We start from the raw sequence: 20998 nt of genomic DNA on the forward strand, positions 1-20998 counted from the left end.
CACATGCCCCGGCTGCCCCCCTGGATACGCCACTGCCCCTTCTCATATACAGCACCATGGCATTAATGGTGCTATATAAATAAATAATAATAATATTGGACACCAGAGTGCTACTTTGTGAGTTATGTATGTTGATGGCTGCTCTTAGTTTGCACCTGTACACACCAGTTTCCTCTTTGCACCTGCCAGTCTTATTTCATCGTCATAGATCATCCTTTTTAATACATTCTTCGATACCATAGTATAGCAGTATATAGTACAAGAAATGACCACAGGCTCAAGGCCCCAAGAGGACTAGAAAAAATCTGAAAATATTTTTCAAAAACAATTTAAGTGAAAAGTGATGAAATTGCAGCATGTAGCCCCCCAAACCGTACTAATAAAACAACAAGCCCCCACACAGCTCCACACGTCATGTAGAAGCAGAAACGTTACGACGCTCAGTGAGAGGCGATACAAACCATTTTTTTTCTTTTCACAAAGGTTTGATTTTTTTTTTAAATTAAAAAAACAAACAAATGATACCAGTTTGGTATGGCCGAAATCGCGGTGATATAGAGGGACTGTCTGCTTAGGATTGGATCGTTTTAAAAATGAATAAATCGCGCTATGTTCCCCTTCTGTCGCCCCTGTGGGCCCAGTGTGGGCAGCTCCAGAGGTATTTACAGGACCTGCAGACATCTGGGTGTCACATGATTGTCGAGGTCTTTGATTGGACGCAACTGTCAGGTGACTAGATGATGTCATCAGAATGTTCATGAGGCTGTGCTGTTCTGATCACCTGATTGCCTCAGCCAATCACAGGATTCAGCAGTCATGTGACGGCCAAACACCGCTGCTGTAACCGCTTTCGGGATGAGGTAGAGGCCTTCGGAGCGGCCTGCGCCGGGTTCACGGGTGTATGGCAGGACAGTGTGTGCAGGAACGCGCCAGCACCGCACACACACCGCAATATAATCGCAGCTCTAACGCCGTGACGTCAGCACGCCCTGTAACGACTCCGCCATCTTTGTGCCTGGCGCCCCGGCCTCCAGTAATGCTCCGTCAGCGCTGCTGTCTGTGATGCTCCCACCAGGAAGTCTGCGCTCCGCTCATTCATGTGATTGGTTGCCAAGTGCCTGTGTGTCAGCCGCCCGCAACTCCCCCGGAAGAAGGAAGCGGCTCCGGGAGCTCGCACGGCCGTACAGCGGAGGCGGATAACGGAGAGTATCCCCTGTGCTTACCGGAGAGGCCGGGACGTTACCGCCGGGGTGAGCCGAGGTGCCGGGAGTGTCGGGTCCGGCTGTCAGGATGCTGCCATTATCTATAAAGGACGATGAGTACAAGCCGCCCAAATACAACCTGCTGCGGAAAGTGTCCGGATGGATCAGGTACGTGTGTGCCCCGGACACCAGGCAATACATATGTATGTGTGCAGCGGAACCGGGCAATAGATATATATATGTGTGTGCCCCGGGCACCGGGCAATAGATATATGTGTGTGCCCCGGACAACGGGCAATAGATATATATGTGTGTGCCCCGGACACCGGGCAATAGATATATATGTGTGTGCCCCGGACAACGGGCAATAGATATATATGTGTGTGTGCCCCGGGCACCAGGCAATAGATATATATGTGTGTGCCCCGGGCACCGGGCAATAGATATATATGTGTGTGCCCCGGGCACCGGGCAATAGATATATATGTGTGTGCCCCGGACACCAGGCAATACATATGTATGTGTGCAGCGGAACCGGGCAATAGATATATATATGTGTGTGCCCCGGGCACCGGGCAATAGATATATGTGTGTGCAGCGGAACCGGGCAATAGATATATATATGTGTGTGCCCCGGACACCAGGCAATACATATGTATGTGTGCAGCGGAACCGGGCAATAGATATATATATGTGTGTGCACCGGGCAATAGATATATGTGTGTGCCCCGGACACCGGGCAATAGATATATATGTGTGTGCCCTGGACACCGGGCAATAGATATATATGTGTGTGCCCTGGACACCGGGCAATAGATATATATGTGTGTGCCCTGGACACCGGGCAATAGATATATATGTGTGTGCCCCGGACACCGGGCAATAGATATATATGTGTGTGCCCCGGACACCGGGCAATAGATATATATGTGTGTGCCCTGGACACCGGGCAATAGATATATATGTGTGTGCCCCGGACACCGGGCAATAGATATATATGTGTGTGCCCCGGACACCGGGCAATAGATGTATATGTGTGTGCCCTGGACACCGGGCAATAGATATATATGTGTGTGCCCCGGACACCGGGCAATAGATATATATGTGTGTGCCCCGGACACCGGTGTGTGTGTGTGTGTGTATCCTATATGTGTGTGCCCCGGACACCGGGCAATATATATATGTGTGTGCCCCGGGCACCGGTGTGTGTGTGTATATATCCTATATGTGTGCGCCCCGGACACCGGGCAATAGATATATGTGTGTGCCCCGGACACCGGGCAATAGATATATGTGTGTGCCCCGGACACCGGTGTGTGTGTGTGTGTGTGTGTGTGTGTGTGTATCCTATATGTGTGTGCACCGGGCAATATATATATGTGTGTGCCCCGGGCACCGGTGTGTGTGTATATATCCTATATGTGTGTGCCCCGGACACCGGGCAATAGATATGTGTGTGCCCCGGACACCGGGCAATAGATATATGTGTGTGCCCCGGACACCGGGCAATAGATATGTGTGTGCCCCGGACACCGGTGTGTGTGTGTGTGTATCCTATATGTGTGTGCCCCGGACACCGGGCAATAGATATATGTGTATGTCCCGGACACCGGGCAATATATATATGTGTGTGCCCCGGGCACCGGTGTGTGTGTGTATATATCCTATATGTGTGTGCCCCGGACACCGGGCAATAGATATATGTGTGCGCCCCGGACACCGGGCAATAGATATATATATGTGTGTGCCCCGAAACCAGTGTGTGTGTATATGTGCATGATACCGGAGTACGGACCTGTCCATCATATGTATATATTGGTGCAGAGCCTGAGCCGGTGTGTGTATGTGCATGATACCGGAGTACGGACCTGTCCATCATATGTGTATATTGTACAGAGCCTGAGCCGGTGTGTGTATGTGCATGATACCGGAGTACGGACCTGTCCATCATATGGATATATTGGTGCAGAGCCTGAGCCGGTGTGTGTATATGTGCATGATACCGGAGTACGGACCTGTCCATCATATGTATATATTGTACAGAGCCTGAGCCGGTGTGTGTATGTGCATGATACCGGAGTACGGACCTGTCCATCATATGGATATATTGGTGCAGAGCCTGAGCCGGTGTGTATATGTGCATGATACCGGAGTACGGACCTGTCCATCATATGGATATATTGGTGCAGAGCCTGAGCCGGTGTGTGTATGTGCATGATACCGGAGTACGGACCTGTCCATCATATGGATATATTGGTGCAGAGCCTGAGCCGGTGTGTATATGTGCATGATACCGGAGTACGGACCTGTCCATCATATGGATATATTGGTGCAGAGCCTGAGCCGGTGTGTATATGTGCATGATACCGGAGTACGGACCTGTCCATCATATGGATATATTGCTGCAGAGCCTGAGCCGGTGTGTATATGTGCATGATACCGGAGTACGGACCTGTCCATCATATGGATATATTGCTGCAGAGCCTGAGCCGGTGTGTGTATATGTGCATGATACCGGAGTACGGACCTGTCCATCATATGGATATATTGGTGCAGAGCCTGAGCCGGTGTGTATATGTGCATGATACCGGAGTACGGACCTGTCCATCATATGGATATATTGGTGCAGAGCCTGAGCCGGTGTGTATATGTGCATGATACCGGAGTACGGACCTGTCCATCATATGGATATATTGGTGCAGAGCCTGAGCCGGTGTGTATATGTGCATGATACCGGAGTACGGACCTGTCCATCATATGGATATATTGGTGCAGAGCCTGAGCCGGTGTGTGTATATGTGCATGATACCGGAGTACGGACCTGTCCATCATATGTATATATTGCTGCAGAGCCTGAGCCGGTGTGTGTATATGTGCATGATACCGGAGTACGGACCTGTCCATCATATGGATATATTGCTGCAGAGCCTGAGCCGGTGTGTATATGTGCATGATACCGGAGTACGGTGGACCTGTCCATCATATGTATATATTGTACAGAGCCTGAGCCGGTGTGTATATGTGCATGATACTGGAGTACGGACCTGTCCATCATATGTATATATTGTACAGAGCCTGAGCCGGTGTGTATATGTGCATGATACCGGAGTACGGACCTGTCCATCATATGTATATATTGCTGCAGAGCCTGAGCCGGTGTGTGTATATGTGCATGATACCGGAGTACGGACCTGTCCATCATATGTGTATATTGCTGCAGAGCCTGAGCCGGTGTGTGTATGTGCATGATACCGGAGTACGGACCTGTCCATCATATGTGTATATTGCTGCAGAGCCTGAGCTGGTGTGTGTATATGTGCATGATACCGGAGTACGGACCTGTCCATCATATGGATATATTGTACAGAGCCTGAGCCGGTGTGTGTATATGTGCATGATACCGGAGTACGGACCTGTCCATCATATGTATATATTGCTGCAGAGCCTGAGCCGGTGTGTATATGTGCATGATACCGGAGTACGGACCTGTCCATCATATGGATATATTGGTGCAGAGCCTGAGCCGGTGTGTATATGTGCATGATACCGGAGTACGGACCTGTCCATCATATGGATATATTGGTGCAGAGCCTGAGCCGGTGTGTATATGTGCATGATACCGGAGTACGGACCTGTCCATCATATGTATATATTGTACAGAGCCTTAGCCGGTGTGCATGTATATGTGCGTGATACCGGAGTACGGACCTGTCCATCATATGTATATATTGCTGCAGAGCCTGAGCCGGTGTGTATATGTGCATGATACCGGAGTACGGACCTGTCCATCATATGGATATATTGCTGCAGAGCCTGAGCCGGTGTGTGTATATGTGCATGATACCGGAGTACGGACCTGTCCATCATATGTATATATTGCTGCAGAGCCTGAGCCGGTGTGTGTATATGTGCATGATACCGGAGTACGGACATGACAGGATGTGAGTGTAGGATGGAGCAGCATATGACTGGATGGGGGCGCAGGATGGGAGCACATGACAGGATGGGGATGCAGGATGGAGCAGCACATGACAGAATGGGGGTGCCGGATGGGAGCACATGACAGGATGGGGATGCAGGATGGAGCAGCACATGACAGAATGGGGGTGCCGGATGGGAGCACATGACAGGATGGGGATGCAGGATGGAGCAGCACATACAAGGATGGAGGCCATATACCAATATAAATGCTCACCACCAGGGCGTAGAACGGGTTCAATAGCTAGTATATTATGTACACCCCTGCTATGTCACCTTGTTGCATGGATCCTGTGCTGTGATATCATGTCACCGCTCATACATATGTATGTGTCTCACGCTGCCCATTAGTGCCCAGACTATTGCACAACCTATATGTGCAGGCCACATTGTGTGTGATATTGCTGCTGCCCCGTTGTGCAATCCTGGAAACTAATGTTTGTGCTGTTCTTTACAACAAGGCGACCATTGTGCTGTGTACAGTGCGGAGAACGCTGACTCTCAGCTATATGCAGCGCCCCAGAGTCCTGGTCGTTGCAGTACTGTGGCTCCGCCACTATGGGGAGCTATGGTGCGTCTGATGGCACTGAAGGGGTTCATCTGATCAGGTATCACAGACACCAATACATTTCACAGCTGGGCCTCCGGGGGGAGCGAAGGGTGCTATTCATTAGGCCACTCCCCACCATAGTGGGTAAACTGGGGGTCAGGCAGGAAGTTAGATCAGAAAGCTGACTGGGTTGGAACCAGGCAACACCTTGTGGCAGAGGGTGTTGTAGGGGAAGATACAGTAGGGTCTCTGTCAGGGGTGGGATCCTGACAGAGGCTTGGCAACAAGAACGAACGTAACGGGACCGTGCCTGCTCCGGGTAGCGGCGGTGCCCAAGAAAGGATTAGAAGAGAGATAGATTGTGCTGAGTGAGAAACGAGATCACGCAAAGGAGAAATACCAGTAGGAGTCGTGCTGTAAGACCGAAGCAACATCCTACTGAGGCGCACTACCGGTGGCCGGAACGCCGAGGGAGTATCATAACATTCAGCTTCAAGCAATACTCCAAACAGCGGCAGGACAGTCAGTTTAAGGCGGGCTGTCTAACACATATCACCTATGCAGTCTTGGGGGGCAACTTGTGGAGAGGGGCGACTCTAGGGTCCCGGAAGAGCTCCGAGCCTACCCATCAAACGGGTGCCGTCCCAACCAGAACATCAGGGAGGGACGGAGGATTAGCAGAACATCATCTAATCGAGTTGTGAGGGAACTTAAGAAACAGACACAACAGTTGTGGGGGACTTTCCGTAAGCACAGCAGGGAAGGACCACAACACATAGCGCTAGTAGGAAGGCACCGATTTCCACCTGTGAAGAGAACTCTGGAGGTGCCATTGGACCGGCCGGACTTGCGCAGCCTGGTGAACCGTGTTCCGGACTGAGGACCCAGAGACCTTCAGTAAAGAGACTGCAACCTGGTGTCCTCGTTATTTACTGCACCGCACCACCACAGCATAACCACCATCATCCACACCTGCTATTCACTGAGCGCCCCACGGCAGGGTCACGGACCGGGGCCTAGCCGCCGTGACAACCCCAGAGCAGAGACTCAGAGGCCCGGTACCGGGTACCCCTCGGCCCTGCGGCGGTGGGGGGCGCTACAACTTGGCGTCACGAACAGGATCTACTTAAGCCTGAAGAATCAGGTCATGTGTGCCTTGGAACTGTGATTTGTTGTGCTTGGACTGTACTTTATTGCAAAGACTGTGTGCTGCGCCATTTACCGCCAAAATCCGCCGCCATTGCAGCGCTGAGGAGAGCGCAGGAGAAGAGGAGGGGCGTGGAATAGGCGTAGACAAACTAAAGAGCGCGAAGGGCAATGGCCGCCCAGTCTAAATATTGCTGCATCCTAAGGGCGGGCCCGTTGACGGGAGAGATCCGCCTCTTAATCTTCTATGGCGGGCGGAGACCGAAGAAACGAAACTATGACTCAGATGAGGTGGAACTGGAGACCAGGACAGGCCTGCAGAAAAGAATGGCCCCGCATCGACCCCCGTCACCAGTGGATTACTCGGATATGCCCCCGCTGGAAGAGTTGGACCCGTGGGAGCTGCCGAGGGGGCACCTCGGGCCTGAATGGTCTCCGGCTCGTACGCCTTCCGCAGGAGAGGAGAGCGGCGCCGGAGGAGCTACCGTGGGTGAAGGTACCCAATGCCGCGACTCCCGGGGAGGCCACCTCACCTCTGCACACGACCCGGCCCCTGCTGCGACCAGTGGCGCCCCGATGTCCCCGCCGTCTGGCACCAACGCGCCGGGGGGGCATGATCTCGGGCCCTTCCCGTGGGGGGAGTATCGGAACCACCTGATCGCAGAATTCCAGCGAGAAGTGGAGCGGGAGGCGCGAGGAGAACTGCTGGAAGGCTCCCTGCCGAAGTGGGGCGTTGTGGTTGTGTACCTGCCCCAGACGGGAAAGGGCTTCGTGCAGGAGATCGGGACAGCCCTGAGGGTCCACATCACCCGGGAGGAAGTGGAGCCCTGCCTGTGTGGAGACGGCGCCAAATCCTTCATGAAGCCGGGGGATGTGGTTACATACCGCCGGCACCTAAAGGGGAGCAGCTGGTGGGCTCGGGATATGCAGCGCTGCACCGCTGTTCTGGCGGTATCCCGCACCGAGGGGGAGGAGCTCGCCGCTGCTGCCGCCGCTGCTGCTGCCAGCATTATTCATCGGCCCACACAGACCCTCATTGCAGCGCACGACCTGGTCGTGCAGAAGACCCGTACCCACGGGGTGCACCTGGCCGCGGGAGTGAACTTGGAGACCGACCTGCCTGGGCCACAGAGGGCCACCTGCCAGGTGAAGCCTCGGTGGGGGTTACCGAAAGATGAATAAGATACTACTACTTCTGTATATGTAAATAGTTACTGCTCTCCTGTTATGCTGCTGAACCCGTCCAGGGTTAACTCTTAAGGGGATCCTTCTGTGGACCTGGGATCCCTATTGTTTTGCTTTTGTTGATTTTTCCAAGTTTTGGTACAAGTTTATAGTTGAAAAGAACTGCTGAAATCATGAACAGTGCATGATCCGAACTTTTTGTACATAGTTTGCACCTTATTAAAGGCGCTCCCTACTGGTTTTACTTAAAGAGGGACTCTTTGTGAAGATACCACACTGGAACCTTTGCTGAGTATGGACTGGTAGCTTGAGAAGGCGTGCTACCTCATAGAGACTTGGTCCCCTCTTAAAGGGGATGTTCATTTGTTGCGCTTAAACCGTGATATTGCTTTAAGACAGGAAGCAATAATGTCTTGACCAAAGAAAGTGATGATAATGTTTACATGAGAAAGTTATATGTATTTAATTAGTTAATTGTGAAGAAATACTGATGATGTTCTCTGAGAAGAAAAAGGTGAAAGATAGAAGAAGGATGCAGTGGGCCCGTAGGGATAGACGTGGTGTCCAGCATGCATGATAGAAAGAAAGATAATGAGAAGGCTTAATGTTCAATAGAAAATGTTTTTTGATAATGTTGATAGATAGTTAGGATAGAAGGTAAACCCTGAGTCCTCATAGGAGTCATGTAGAGATGACTTAGTGCTCTTAAACTGAAAGTAATGTTATGTTCTATACTGTGTATAGTAGTTGAAAAGGCAGTAGGCCCTGGCTGAACGGGGCGGTCCTGTAACCAAAAGGAGAGGCAGAAGGTCTGGTGCCGATAGGACAGGCGGTCCTGCAGATTTAAAGAAGGAGAATGAAAAAGTTAAATTACCTTATAATGTGATTATAGGAAGGTCTTTAGTGGATTCAGAGTGTACGTCCTTAAAGGCAATGTTAAATTATTGTTCAACAATTTTGCACTTAGTAGAATACCCGGTTGGGTAAGAAAAGTTATTTATAGCCTGTTGCTATGATATTTAACCATGTTTGTAACGTTCAAGTGTCCTTACCTCCCATAAAGGGAAGCCTGTTCAAGTATACTTCTTGTTATTGCACTCAACAAAACTGTATGTCTTTTTGCTAACTTGTATTGTTGTTTTCTTCCCAGTCCCGGAGTACTGTGTTTAACCAGGGGGGAGTGCAGCGCCCCAGAGTCCTGGTCGTTGCAGTACTGTGGCTCCGCCACTATGGGGAGCTATGGTGCGTCTGATGGCACTGAAGGAGTTCATCTGATCAGGTATCACAGACACCAATACATTTCACAGCTGGGCCTCCGGGGGGAGCTAAGGGTGCTATTCATTAGGCCACTCCCCACCATAGTGGGTAAACTGGGGGTCAGGCAGGAAGTTAGATCAGAAAGCTGACTGGGTTGGAACCAGGCAACACCTTGTGGCAGAGGGTGTTGTAGGGGAAGATACAGTAGGGTCTCTGTCAGGGGTGGGATCCTGACAGAGGCTTGGCAACAAGAACGAACGCAACGGGACCGTGCCTGCTCCGGGTAGCGGCGGTGCCCAAGAAAGGATTAGAAGAGAGATAGATTGTGCTGAGTGAGAAACGAGATCACGCAAAGGAGAAATACCAGTAGGAGTCGTGCTGTAAGACCGAAGCAACATCCTACTGAGGCGCACTACCGGTGGCCGGAACGCCGAGGGAGTATCATAACATTCAGCTTCAAGCAATACTCCAAACAGCGGCAGGACAGTCAGTCTAAGGCGGGCTGTCTAACACATATCACCTATGCAGTCTTGGGGGGGCAACTTGTGGAGAGGGGCGACTCTAGGGTCCCGGAAGAGCTCCGAGCCTACCCGTCAAACGGGTGCCGTCCCAGCCAGAACATCAGGGAGGGACGGAGGATTAGCAGAACATCATCTAATCGAGTTGTGAGGGAACTTAAGAAACAGACACAACAGTTGTGGGGGACTTTCCGTAAGCACAGCAGGGAAGGACCACAACACATAGCGCTAGTAGGAAGGCACCGATTTCCACCTGTGAAGAGAACTCTGGAGGTGCCATTGGACCGGCCGGACTTGCGCAGCCTGGTGAACCGTGTTCCGGACTGAGGACCCAGAGACCTTCAGTAAAGAGACTGCAACCTGGTGTCCTCGTTATTTACTGCACCGCACCACCACAGCATAACCACCATCATCCACACCTGCTATTCACTGAGCGCCCCACGGCAGGGTCACGGCCGCCGTGACAACCCCAGAGCAGAGACTCAGAGGCCCGGTACCGGGTACCCCTCGGCCCTGCGGCGGTGGGGGGCGCTACAACTACATAATAGATAAACGGGGTCTTTTAAATGCTGAGGCTTAAGGTGGTGTTTTCCCCTCATTTCACACTTAGACCGTCTGCTGTAAGCGCTGCAGTCAGGCAGGACGAGCACGGACCGAGCGCAGCTTCCCAGTGCACTGACTGCAGCACTTACAGCAGACGGGTTCCTACATTTTTGCACACAGTTATATCTCGTATACAATAGAGATGAGCAGATCTGCCAGATTTTACCCAGAAATTTGTTTCTCTGCAAATTGAATGTCCTTTATTATGCTCAGGGGTCCATAGAGACCCCAGAGCGTATAACGAATACTCTCTCCTCCTCTGTACTGTTTTCGGCGCCTCGTTTTGCCTCAGTGGTCTGAATCTGAGGGCATCGCCACGACTAGTCCCAGAATGTCCCTGCACAAGCCTAATCGTGGCGGATGTCAGAGCGCCCCCCATAAGGTCGTCGTACATGTTCTGACATCACTGCGACCCTATGACACGCCTGCACATAGTCATCCCAGGCCTGATCCTGCAGGAGCTCCCAGCACAGCGTGGCGAGGACCTGGGTTTCAGCACGCGGTGGCGGTGAGAACCGTACAGGGGAGAACATGTGGTGGAGATGGCCAGAACGAGATCGGCGAGGTGATTATTGTTTTTTTTTTTTTTTATTATTATTTAACTTTCTAACCCTGTTGCTGAATTTTCATGGAGCGAATTACAAAAATAAATCCCTTTTGTGGAGAATACAAATTTTTGTAGAATTCATTTCCTCTTGAATACATTAGTACAGCTCCCGTGTGCAGACGTGGACGCGTTTCCTTGCAGACCCCCTCGCTCTGGCATGCCGTCAGCCTCTGGTGGGTTTCGCTTTTTTTTTCTCATTTAAGAGCAGATGTTCAATCATTTTCTCATCTTTGTGAGAATATCAGGAATTGTGTAAATCATTTTTACCTGGAAAGAAAGGCCGTCTTAGTGATGTGCCGTGTCTGCTACATGGAGAGGCCACAATTGCCCCAATACGGAGGTCACATTAAATATTTGTGATATTAATGACAGTTACAGTGTCTTACTGCCAATGATATCACTAGTGATCCCACGGTGCATGCTGCGTCGCCAGCTGGAAACCTTCATTTTTATAGAACCCGTGATCCCATCGTTACAATGACTGTGGACCCTGGGCCATGTACAGCGCCTGTATCTAATGTCTGGGAGGTGGTGGCTGGTCTATCATGGTCATTTATATGTTCTCTTCTGCTTTCTCCATCAGGTCAATCTTCTCAGACTCCACATCTAGGAATCTGTTCTGCTTTCTCTGCTTGAACCTCTCTTTTGCATTTGTGGAGCTTTTTTATGGGATATGGAGCAACAGGTAATACAGGACATCTTGGATACTAATTCTACTTTTTATTACGGTTTTGTTTCCGGTATTTAATGTAATGTGTCATGTCTATAATTATATAGATTTGCATGATGGAGATGTAATGGTTCCAGGATGCGCAAATGACCATGAAGAGCGGGATCCCTCCCGGCCCTTTTCCATGACACGCTTCAGAATGTCATAGGGAAAGATTTTACTGTGACCCAGCTTACCTATAATGAAAGTCACCAAGTCATTAGGAAAGACAGCAGGTCCCCTCACTTTGGGTGCATGGTGCCCCCATATCCCAGAATCCGTGGTCTTCACCAGAGTCGGCACAATGCCCAGGAGATGATTTTTTTTTTTTTTCTTTTATTTGTATGAAGCTTCAATAACTCTACAGTTATTTTTGTATAGATCGTTTGATAATGTGGCAGGTGATTTATTTAGTGCAATCCTACAGTATTGTCTGTACTTTTTATATATATATATTTTTTTTTTGTGGGGCAGTGTAAGGGGCTTTTATTGTATTCTGCGAGTCACACTTTTTATACTTTCCGATCCTGAGAATGAGTGGCGCAGTGTAGCTCTGCATTTCCTTTAAATTCTTTTAAGAGTGCTGCTGCCAGCCCCATTCACTCCAGTAGGACCACTGCACAGATCCCTGATTAGGTGGGTGGTCAGGGGCTGCTGTACAGGGGAAAAAAAGCAGGGATGTGCGACGGCCCCTTCATTCTTAGGATCACATCCTAGGGGTATGACATCAATGTTTAAAGGGAACCTGTCACTCACAGAAACGGATTAACATGGACTGCAGATGCCTGCTTCCATTCATCGGAACGGTGCAAGGGGTTGTTTGTCAATATTCACTACACAATGTGCTGTTTTCAGTCCCCTACATGGTTGTCGACCTCTGCGGCGTCTGTGTATTCAGTCCAGGAAGGTAATCAATGTGCAGAGCGTACACTCACTGTATAATGAGGAGTGACCACTACACCTATTTGCACCTCCCCATGACTGAAAGTGAGTGGCTGCAGGGAGGACATAACATCATTTTCTCCCTGTAGCCTCTGGTCCAATAAGGCAGCCAGACATGCTTTAACAGAGAGAAATTCAAGATTCTACTTGTGGGCAAGAAAGCGAAAATTACATCCACAAAATGGGAAGAATAAAACTAAGCAACAGCACATGTGAAAAAGACCTGGGTATACTAATGGATCACAGACTGCACTAGTCAACAGTGTGATGCAGCAGAAAAAAGGCAAACACAGCTCTAGGATGTATTAAGAAAAACATCGAGTCTAGATCACGTGAAGTAATTCCCCTCTACTCCTCCTTGGTCAGACCTCATCTGGAATACTGAGTCCAGTTCTGGGCACCACATTCAAAAAATACATTGCAAAACTGGAGCAAATTCAGAGAAGAGCTACCAGGATGGTGAGCGGACTGCAAAGTATGTCCTACGGGGAACGTTAAAAGTATCTGGGAATGTTTAGCTTTCAAAAGAAAAGGCTAAGAGGAGACTTAACAGCTGCCTACAAGTATCTGAAGGGATGTCGCAGTCTGTAGAGGGATCATCACTATTCTCATCTGCACTTGGAAACAAGAGAAGCAATGGAATAAAACTGAAAGGGAGAAGATACAGATTAGATATTAGAAACAACTTTTTGACTATGGCTGCCACGAGATGGTGAGTTCTCCTTCAATGGAAGTCTTCAAACAGAGGCTGGACAGAGATATACTTGAGATGGTTTAATGCAGTGTTCTCCAACTCCGGTCCCCAAGAGCCACCAACAGGTCATGTTTTCAGGATTTGCTTAGCATTGCACAGGTGATGGAATTATTGCCTGTGCAGGTGATGCAATTATCACCTGGGCAATACTAAGGAAATACTGAAAACAAGACCTGTTGGTGGCTCTTGAGGACCAGAGTTGGGGAACACTGGTTTAGTGAATCCTGCATTGAGCAGGGGGTTGGACACGATGACCCTGGAGCTCCCTTCCAATTCTAACATTCTATGATTGTAAATGCTACTTGCCTGCAGATTACCATTGTGTCTGCAGGTAGAATATGTTTTTTACATATGACAAGTGTCCTTTAAGGTCATACAACCCTTTTGATTATGTTAAAATTATATGGTAGCAAAATATCTCCCCACTCCCCAGGATTTGGGCTCCTGCTTTGACTGTTTCCTTCTTCTGAGGCTGCCAGGAAGATTATCGCTGATTAGTGACCTTTCATATAACATCTTTTATTCAGCCTCCAAATTTGACATTTAGGTTTTATTTAACCACAAAGCCAAAACCATAATAATAATAATTTTAGAAATACCAAGAAACTCTCACAATCCAGCCATGCGTCCAGGCAGCCACTTCCAGGATGTGTGGCTTTCTATCCGCATGTAATTATGCAGCCAGATCTGATTGGGGTGTCGGCTGCAGTAAAAGTGTTTTGGTTTTTAAAGAGTTCATTTTTCATGACGCTTCATTAGAATAAAAAAGATTTCTCTCTTTTCTTACAGCTTGGGCTTGATCTCCGATTCCTTCCACATGTTTTTCGATTGCACAGCGTTGTTAGCCGGCCTGGCAGCTTCTGTGATTTCCCGGTGGAAAACGAATGAAGCATTCTCATACGGGTAAGGTGTGTGCATGTGGCGGTATATTGCTACCTAGATACTATCCTACAGTGTAATATTTCTGTAATACATAGGGGTCTAGTAGTTGCAACAGGCGCCCAGGGTGCCAGCAATCAAGTGCCAGCCTAGGAGGTTCACGTTGCCCTGGTCCGGCTGCTACAGAGTACTGAAGTGGACGCTGGACCAGGGTAGTGTGACCTTGCTCCTCTCCAGCACTAACTGTGCCTCCGATACAGATGTGAGCAGAGCCGCGGTCACCACATGAATCCCACAGCTGTTGGCACTGTAAATTCTGTACCTGTTGCAGCTTTTCCGTCTTTACATAGTACAGTATTAGTTCCCATTTGCACAGTTGTATAAATGTTTGCTCACAATTCGTCATTTACTTTCATTTGTAAATTAGAGTTTAATCGTCAGAGCGGTCTGTTTGCAGAACAAACACAGGATAGTGTAACTCATATTAGCCACACATGTATACTTATTCTCTGTGCAGACCTGGTTGTTCAGCTACAGTGTATAGATACATTGAATGCCCAGCTCATATAACATATGGTGTTGTATTCTACATATCATATTGGCTGTATATGCTGAAATGACCCCATAAACCGTATGTGAACAGTCCTAAAGCAGCTGCCTGTCTACTCCGGTACTTCTGATCTGCCAAAGTACAGCGTTTAAATCCCACATGGCCACTTCCTTTCCCCTGACCACGTTCTTCATGGGAGTCATCAGACTGGACAATTGACATGAGATTGCAGCGGAGATCACTGGGAGTTGACAAAAATCTCTGCGGGTGGGCAATAAAAGGGAATCTGTCACCTACAAATTGCTATGTACTGCAGCTATAGTGGTAATATGCAGGTAAATGGCGAGTAAGTCATGCCTGGCTGCATGGAAGAGCATCTACAGGGAGAAAATGAAGTTCTGTTCTCCCTGCAGCTGCTGGCTTCCAGTCATTGGGGCGGTGCAGGGGCCTGTGAGTCCTCACTATGCAATGTATATGCTGTAATGACTCCCTTGCACATGTGTGTGTGCAGTGATGGTGAGCGCTGACTGCTGCTGCCCTGATGACTGTAAGCCAGCGGCTGCAGTGAGAATGTCACTTTTTTCCTAGAGCTGTGCTTCCCATAAGCCGGCTAAACAAGATTTAACAGGACTCTGTCAGCACAAAGTGACTGCTGAAACCAAGTCCAGGCGCTCGGTGCATCACGGCGGGGCCAATCATTTATACCCACCTTCCCACCTGCTTGTTCTCCCTCTATCTCCAGCCTTTTTTTTGCTCTACAACAATCGGAGTGGTAGGGTGGAGATGGATGGAAACAGGCAGGTGGGAAGGTGTGTATAAATGACTGGCCCCGCCGTGATGCACCGAGCGCCTGGACTTGGTTTCAGCAGTCATTCTATGCTGACAGACCCTTTATAACGCTAATTAACTGCAGATTAACCCTATATCTGCTCAATGAAATTGTTGGGCAAAAAACCCAGTAAATCTGCTGATTGGATGAGGAATAAATGAAGCCGTTTTGTAAGATGCCTGTACACACACCTTTGGGCACTAGCACAGTGGATGGGTACATGTCGCTCTTCATCCTTACATATGCTTGCTGGGAGATGTGGACATGTATACACTTTATGGTTAGGCTCTGTTAGCCCCTCAAGTCTTGATGTATGAAAAACCTCTCCACTTTTGTGTTCTGGTTTGTAATGTGATGATATGGGAAGGATGGAACTCATGTAAAGGTGTCACATGAGGGTAGGACCGTACATAAGGTGATAGGCCAGTGGGGCTGATAACCTGGGGGTGCCAGAGACAAGCTGACAAAGTAGGACTGGCAGTAAATGTGCCTGGGCTGTAGTGTGTTCCTGTGTTCATTGATTTCCTTGTTCTGTCCTTCCCCAGGTTTGTACGGGCAGAAGTCCTGGCAGGTTTTGTGAACGGTCTCTTCCTGATCTTCACAGCATTTTTCATCTTCTCAGAGGGAGTGGAGGTAAGGATTTTGGAAGATGTAGGAGATGCCCCATCCCCGCTCACTTTCATATGGGCAGATGAGTGGCACTGATGATGTCCCAGCACTCGTGTATGGCCTGCAGGTATTGGGGCCTGTCCTATCCATTAGGAAACCTCCTGGTAGGAACCTGTCCAAGGGACGTAATCAGCGCCACTCATCTCCCTAGGTCTGTGCATAGATGTAAGGCTATGGTCACACGTTCAGTATTTGGTCAGTATTTTACCTCAGTATTTGTAAGCCAAAACCAGGAGTGGTGATAAATACAGAAGTGGTGACGTGTTTCTATTATACTTTTCCTCTAATTGTTCCAATCCTGGTTTTGGCTTACAAATACTGAGGTAAAATACTGACCACATACTGAACGTGTGACCATAGCCTAAAGATGTAAATGCAGAGTTTACTAATACATTTCTACATCCATTTCATACGTAGCAGAACTGTGTTGGTTATTGGGGCTGCAATATTAGAATAACTTTGACTTCAGAGAATTTAAAGATAATCTGTCAGTAGGATCAGCCCTCCTAAGCCGTGTATACGGGCATGTAGGTCATAGGAAGCTGAATAAGATGATAGCTTCATATCTGCAATCTGATGGTTTGTTTTTTTCCAGAGAAATCCATGCTTTTCTTAATATGCAAATGTGCCATTACGATCTATGGGCTGGTGGACATAGATCTCCCCGAGAATCTGCCTCCAGACCTAGTTGTGATTGAATGGGGTTGATACTAGTGGGAGACATGTAATGACTGACAGTCTGCTCTCCTGATCTTTTATATATAATATTAAACCCTGGAGGCAGATTCTCAGGGTGATCCATATCCAGTCTATAGATCTTAACGGGTCATTTACATATTAAGAAAAATGTGGATTTCTGTGGAATAAAAGATCAGATATCAAGGAATCCTGTTATTCAGCTGCTTATGACCTGCATGCCCGCATAGACAGCGTAGGAGGGGTAATCCTACAGACAAATTCCCTTTCAGGTGCGTTACCCCAAGTCCTGTGTGAACTGTTCCCTGTGATACATGAGATCAGCTGTCTCCGTGTTTATATTCCGTTATACACAGCACTGTCTGTGGTGTTTTCTGGGGCCTTGAAGTCTCATTGTCCTCGCTGTCTCAGACGCTTTGATAAAGGAACACAAGCTGTATGATGTATTTCAGCCCATACAGGTTTCAGTGAATGCTGCCGTCACTCTTATCTTGGCGTTTGTTATTGTAGCTGAAGAAATGGAAATATCCTGCTCAAATAGGATGTGCGGGAGCAGACACGGCGGACCTGTTTGTCTAGTGACCTGCCCGCTGCTCTTATATACCCAGACATCAGTCTCCTGAGTGTGTGTGCGTGTAGGCGGTTTATCCATACGCAGCCTTCTGATTGTGTGTGCATGTAGGCGGTTTATCCATACGCAGCCTTCTGATTGTGTGTGCATGTAGGCGGTTTATCCATACGCAGCCTCCTGTATAATCTCATTATAGCACAGTTCACACAATGACTGATGGCTGATCTTCTTACAGTTTAGATGACGATTACCTGGGGAAATTGATTTGTATAGGTAATTGTCCTCCCATTTAGAGGACCTGTCACCAAATCATAATTGTTCAGGTTTTGCTGCTCTTTCATTCTTGCTGTTTCCCCAATTATTTTGTTTTTTTTCTCTTTTATAATCCGCCATATGGTTTGGGAGATACGGCCCTTTACTTTCCAGTGCCAATTTTCACGGCCTTTACTAAGAGGGCGTGGCTCACAAAATAATTATGCAGAGCAGCCTAAGGACACGCCCCCATAGAATACTGAGAAATTAGAGGGAAAAAAACCAAACCACAAGTCTACCACCATAATGCAGACATTAGAAAAACATAAAATCTTAATACTTGGGAAAGGAGAAGGAAGAAAACAAGGGCAAAAATCTGGCCTCTTGTATGTGGTGACAGGTCCGTGTAAGGTGACCAAGTATATTACATGTCTGAATGCACTGATTTCAGCAGGAGCTGCCAGCAATCTAGGAGTGCCCAGATCATTTCCTCCCAGAAGAAGGGAAGGATCAGGCATGTTGATCTCAACATGCCCAATCCTTTGTTCTCTCTATAGAAAAGTTGCTGTTAGTATCGATGACTCCAACCACCGAATTGACTGATTGGCTGCAGTGCTGTCAATGTAAATTCAGCACTGCAGACAATAACAAAGACTGGAAAAAGCAGCAGACACTCTGCACAGGACCTGGGGAAGGGTGGGTTTTAATTTTTATTTTTTTTTCTTTAAAAAAAAAAAAAAAGCTTAGGCCATGGAACAGGTGTTTTCCGAAAGCACAATGGCCATTTAATATCTGATTGGTGAGCGCCCAACGTCCAGCGCACACTGCATCCATCTTCCAGGCTCACGTATGCAGGGGGCTTCAGAGAGCAGCCTATTCCTGAGCTCCCGCCATAACCCATTGTCTGCCACTGACTTCCCCTATTACTGTGCCTAGGTGTTAAGCTGTCAGTCAGCAGCAGGATGAGGAGCCGACAGCTCAGGAATACGCATTGCGACAGATCCTTGTATATTATTTCTAACCACTCTTTTTCGGTGATTACTTTTGTATCTCCGTTCATACTGCACCCACACACACAAAGGATACATCATTTGAAAGGTAAACTTGCCCCCTTCAGCATGAAAATAGCCAAACAAACCACACATCCACGATGTGATCACAAAATACAGTTTAAACATTAATTGTCATAAACCTGCAGTAAGGAAAAATGACCTGCAGGTGGCACCACACTACCCCATGCATACTACCACAAAGCTGCTTACAGACATCACAAACAAATCCTATCATTTGCCTTGGGGGCTTTCCAGCTTGCCGAACTCCTTGCCCAGCCGATTTCAAGCACATTGGAGGATTGCCCACTTCACTGCAGGTGAGTCCCATATGCAAACACATTTGTAAACATGCACTGTCTATTCAATTGCACACTAGCTCCGTTTATACTCCACCGACACACGCAAACAAATTTGTACACATGCACTGCTTTTTCGGTGATTACTTTGCTCCACACACACAAATAATACACCATTTGAAAAGTAAACTTGCCCCCTTCAGCAAGAAAAGACACAAACAAACCACACATTCACGATTTGATCAGTAAATACTAGTGTTGAGCGATACTTTCCGATATCGGAAAGTATCGGTATCGGAAAGTATCGGCCGATACCGTCAAAATATCGGATCCAATCCGATACCGATACCCGATCCCAATGCAAGTCAATGGGACGAAAATATCGGAATTAAAATAAACCCTTTATAAACTTGTAGGTTCATTCTACATGAAGGAAAACAACTAAGAATAATGTAGGATGTATTGGGGGACGTGGCGGAGACATTAAAGGCACAGAGGTTTAGCCCAATGTAATAGAATAGCAGGATTTTGGGGGTTTTTTATGACGTTCGGCGGTAGAAAGATTTTGACTATGTTAATTTTTTTTTTTATTTTGTCAGATATTGATGTTTCACTACTTCCACGCCCTTCACCTTCTTTTTTACTTCTCCCACACTTTCTTCTTCATTATCCTCATCATCAGCTTCTTTGACATCAACTTCTTCACCTTATTCATCTTCTTCTTCATCTTCTACCTATTATTTTTTTGGTTACATTGTTCATATTCTTTTTATTTTACTATTATCTTCATCATATTCTACTTCTTCATCATATTCTTATTTGTGACAGGCATTCCCGTAGTTGTTATCTATAAAACTTTGAAGATTACACCTTCCGTTCTGCCTGTCACAAAAGAGTTACATTTGTCCGCGTTCAGTTTGGCCTGCAGCATCAGGCTTTATCCAGGGGCACCACGAGGAGGAACGGACTCACCCCCATACACTGCTTAGTCTTCTTCTGCTTATAATTTAGATAATATTTTTTGCTCTGATATTTAGTGTTATGCTTAATGTTCTTCTGCTCTTTGTTCTGCAGCCTCTTGTTCTTCTGCTTCTCGGTCTTCCAGGTCGTCGTCGTCTCCAGGGTCGTCGTCTCCGGGGTCGTCGTCATCGGGGTGGTCTTCAGGGTCGTCGTCTCCGGGGTCGTCGTCATCGGGGTGGTCTTCGGGGTCATCGTCTCCAGGGTCGTCGTCATCACGGTGGTTGTCGTCTCTGGTGTCGTCGTCATCTTAGGGGTGGTCTTCCGGGTCATCGTGTTTAGTCTCTTGAACTTGGAAATGTAGCAGAAGGTACAAGAAGGCTGAGAAAATGCCGAGAACCAGCTGATGGAACTGGAACTCGGATGGCTACCCGAAGGTCCAAGAGCCAATGGAACTACCGAGGACCAGCTGACGTTACTGGAACCCAGTTACTAAGCAGGAGGTACCCGTGCCTGAAAGCACTACCAAGGACCACCTGACGTTGGTGGAACTCGGATACCCAGAGGGAGGCACCTAAGCCAAAGGCTCTGCCCGGAACCAGCTGACGGTACTGGAACCAGGATGGGGAGCAGAAGGTACAAGAGCAAAAGACACTGCCGAGAACCAGCTGACGGTGCTGGAACCCGGATGGGTAGCCGAAGGTCCAAGAGCCAATGGAACTACCGAGGACCAGCTGACGTTACTGGAACCCGGTTACTAAGCAGGAGGTACCCGTGCCTGAAAGCACTACCAAGG

The 20998-nt window shown here is 48.1% G+C and overlaps 1 protein-coding gene across 1 annotated transcript in view; it reads left to right on the plus strand.

The window, feature by feature from the left end:
• Positions 1 to 787: 787 nt before the first annotated feature.
• The window catches only part of SLC30A7 (solute carrier family 30 member 7), a 49968-nt gene continuing 29757 nt past the window's right edge, over positions 788 to 20998 (plus strand). The window contains exons 1-4 of the mRNA XM_077277245.1: positions 788 to 1370; positions 11630 to 11731; positions 14241 to 14354; positions 16255 to 16342. Coding sequence (XP_077133360.1) covers positions 1291 to 1370; positions 11630 to 11731; positions 14241 to 14354; positions 16255 to 16342 — 384 coding nt within the window. The 5' untranslated portion in view covers positions 788 to 1290. The remainder of the gene's footprint in view (positions 1371 to 11629; positions 11732 to 14240; positions 14355 to 16254; positions 16343 to 20998) is intronic.

Source organism: Ranitomeya variabilis, chromosome 8, assembly GCF_051348905.1.
Source record: "Ranitomeya variabilis isolate aRanVar5 chromosome 8, aRanVar5.hap1, whole genome shotgun sequence".
Classification (NCBI taxonomy): Eukaryota; Metazoa; Chordata; class Amphibia; order Anura; family Dendrobatidae; genus Ranitomeya; species Ranitomeya variabilis.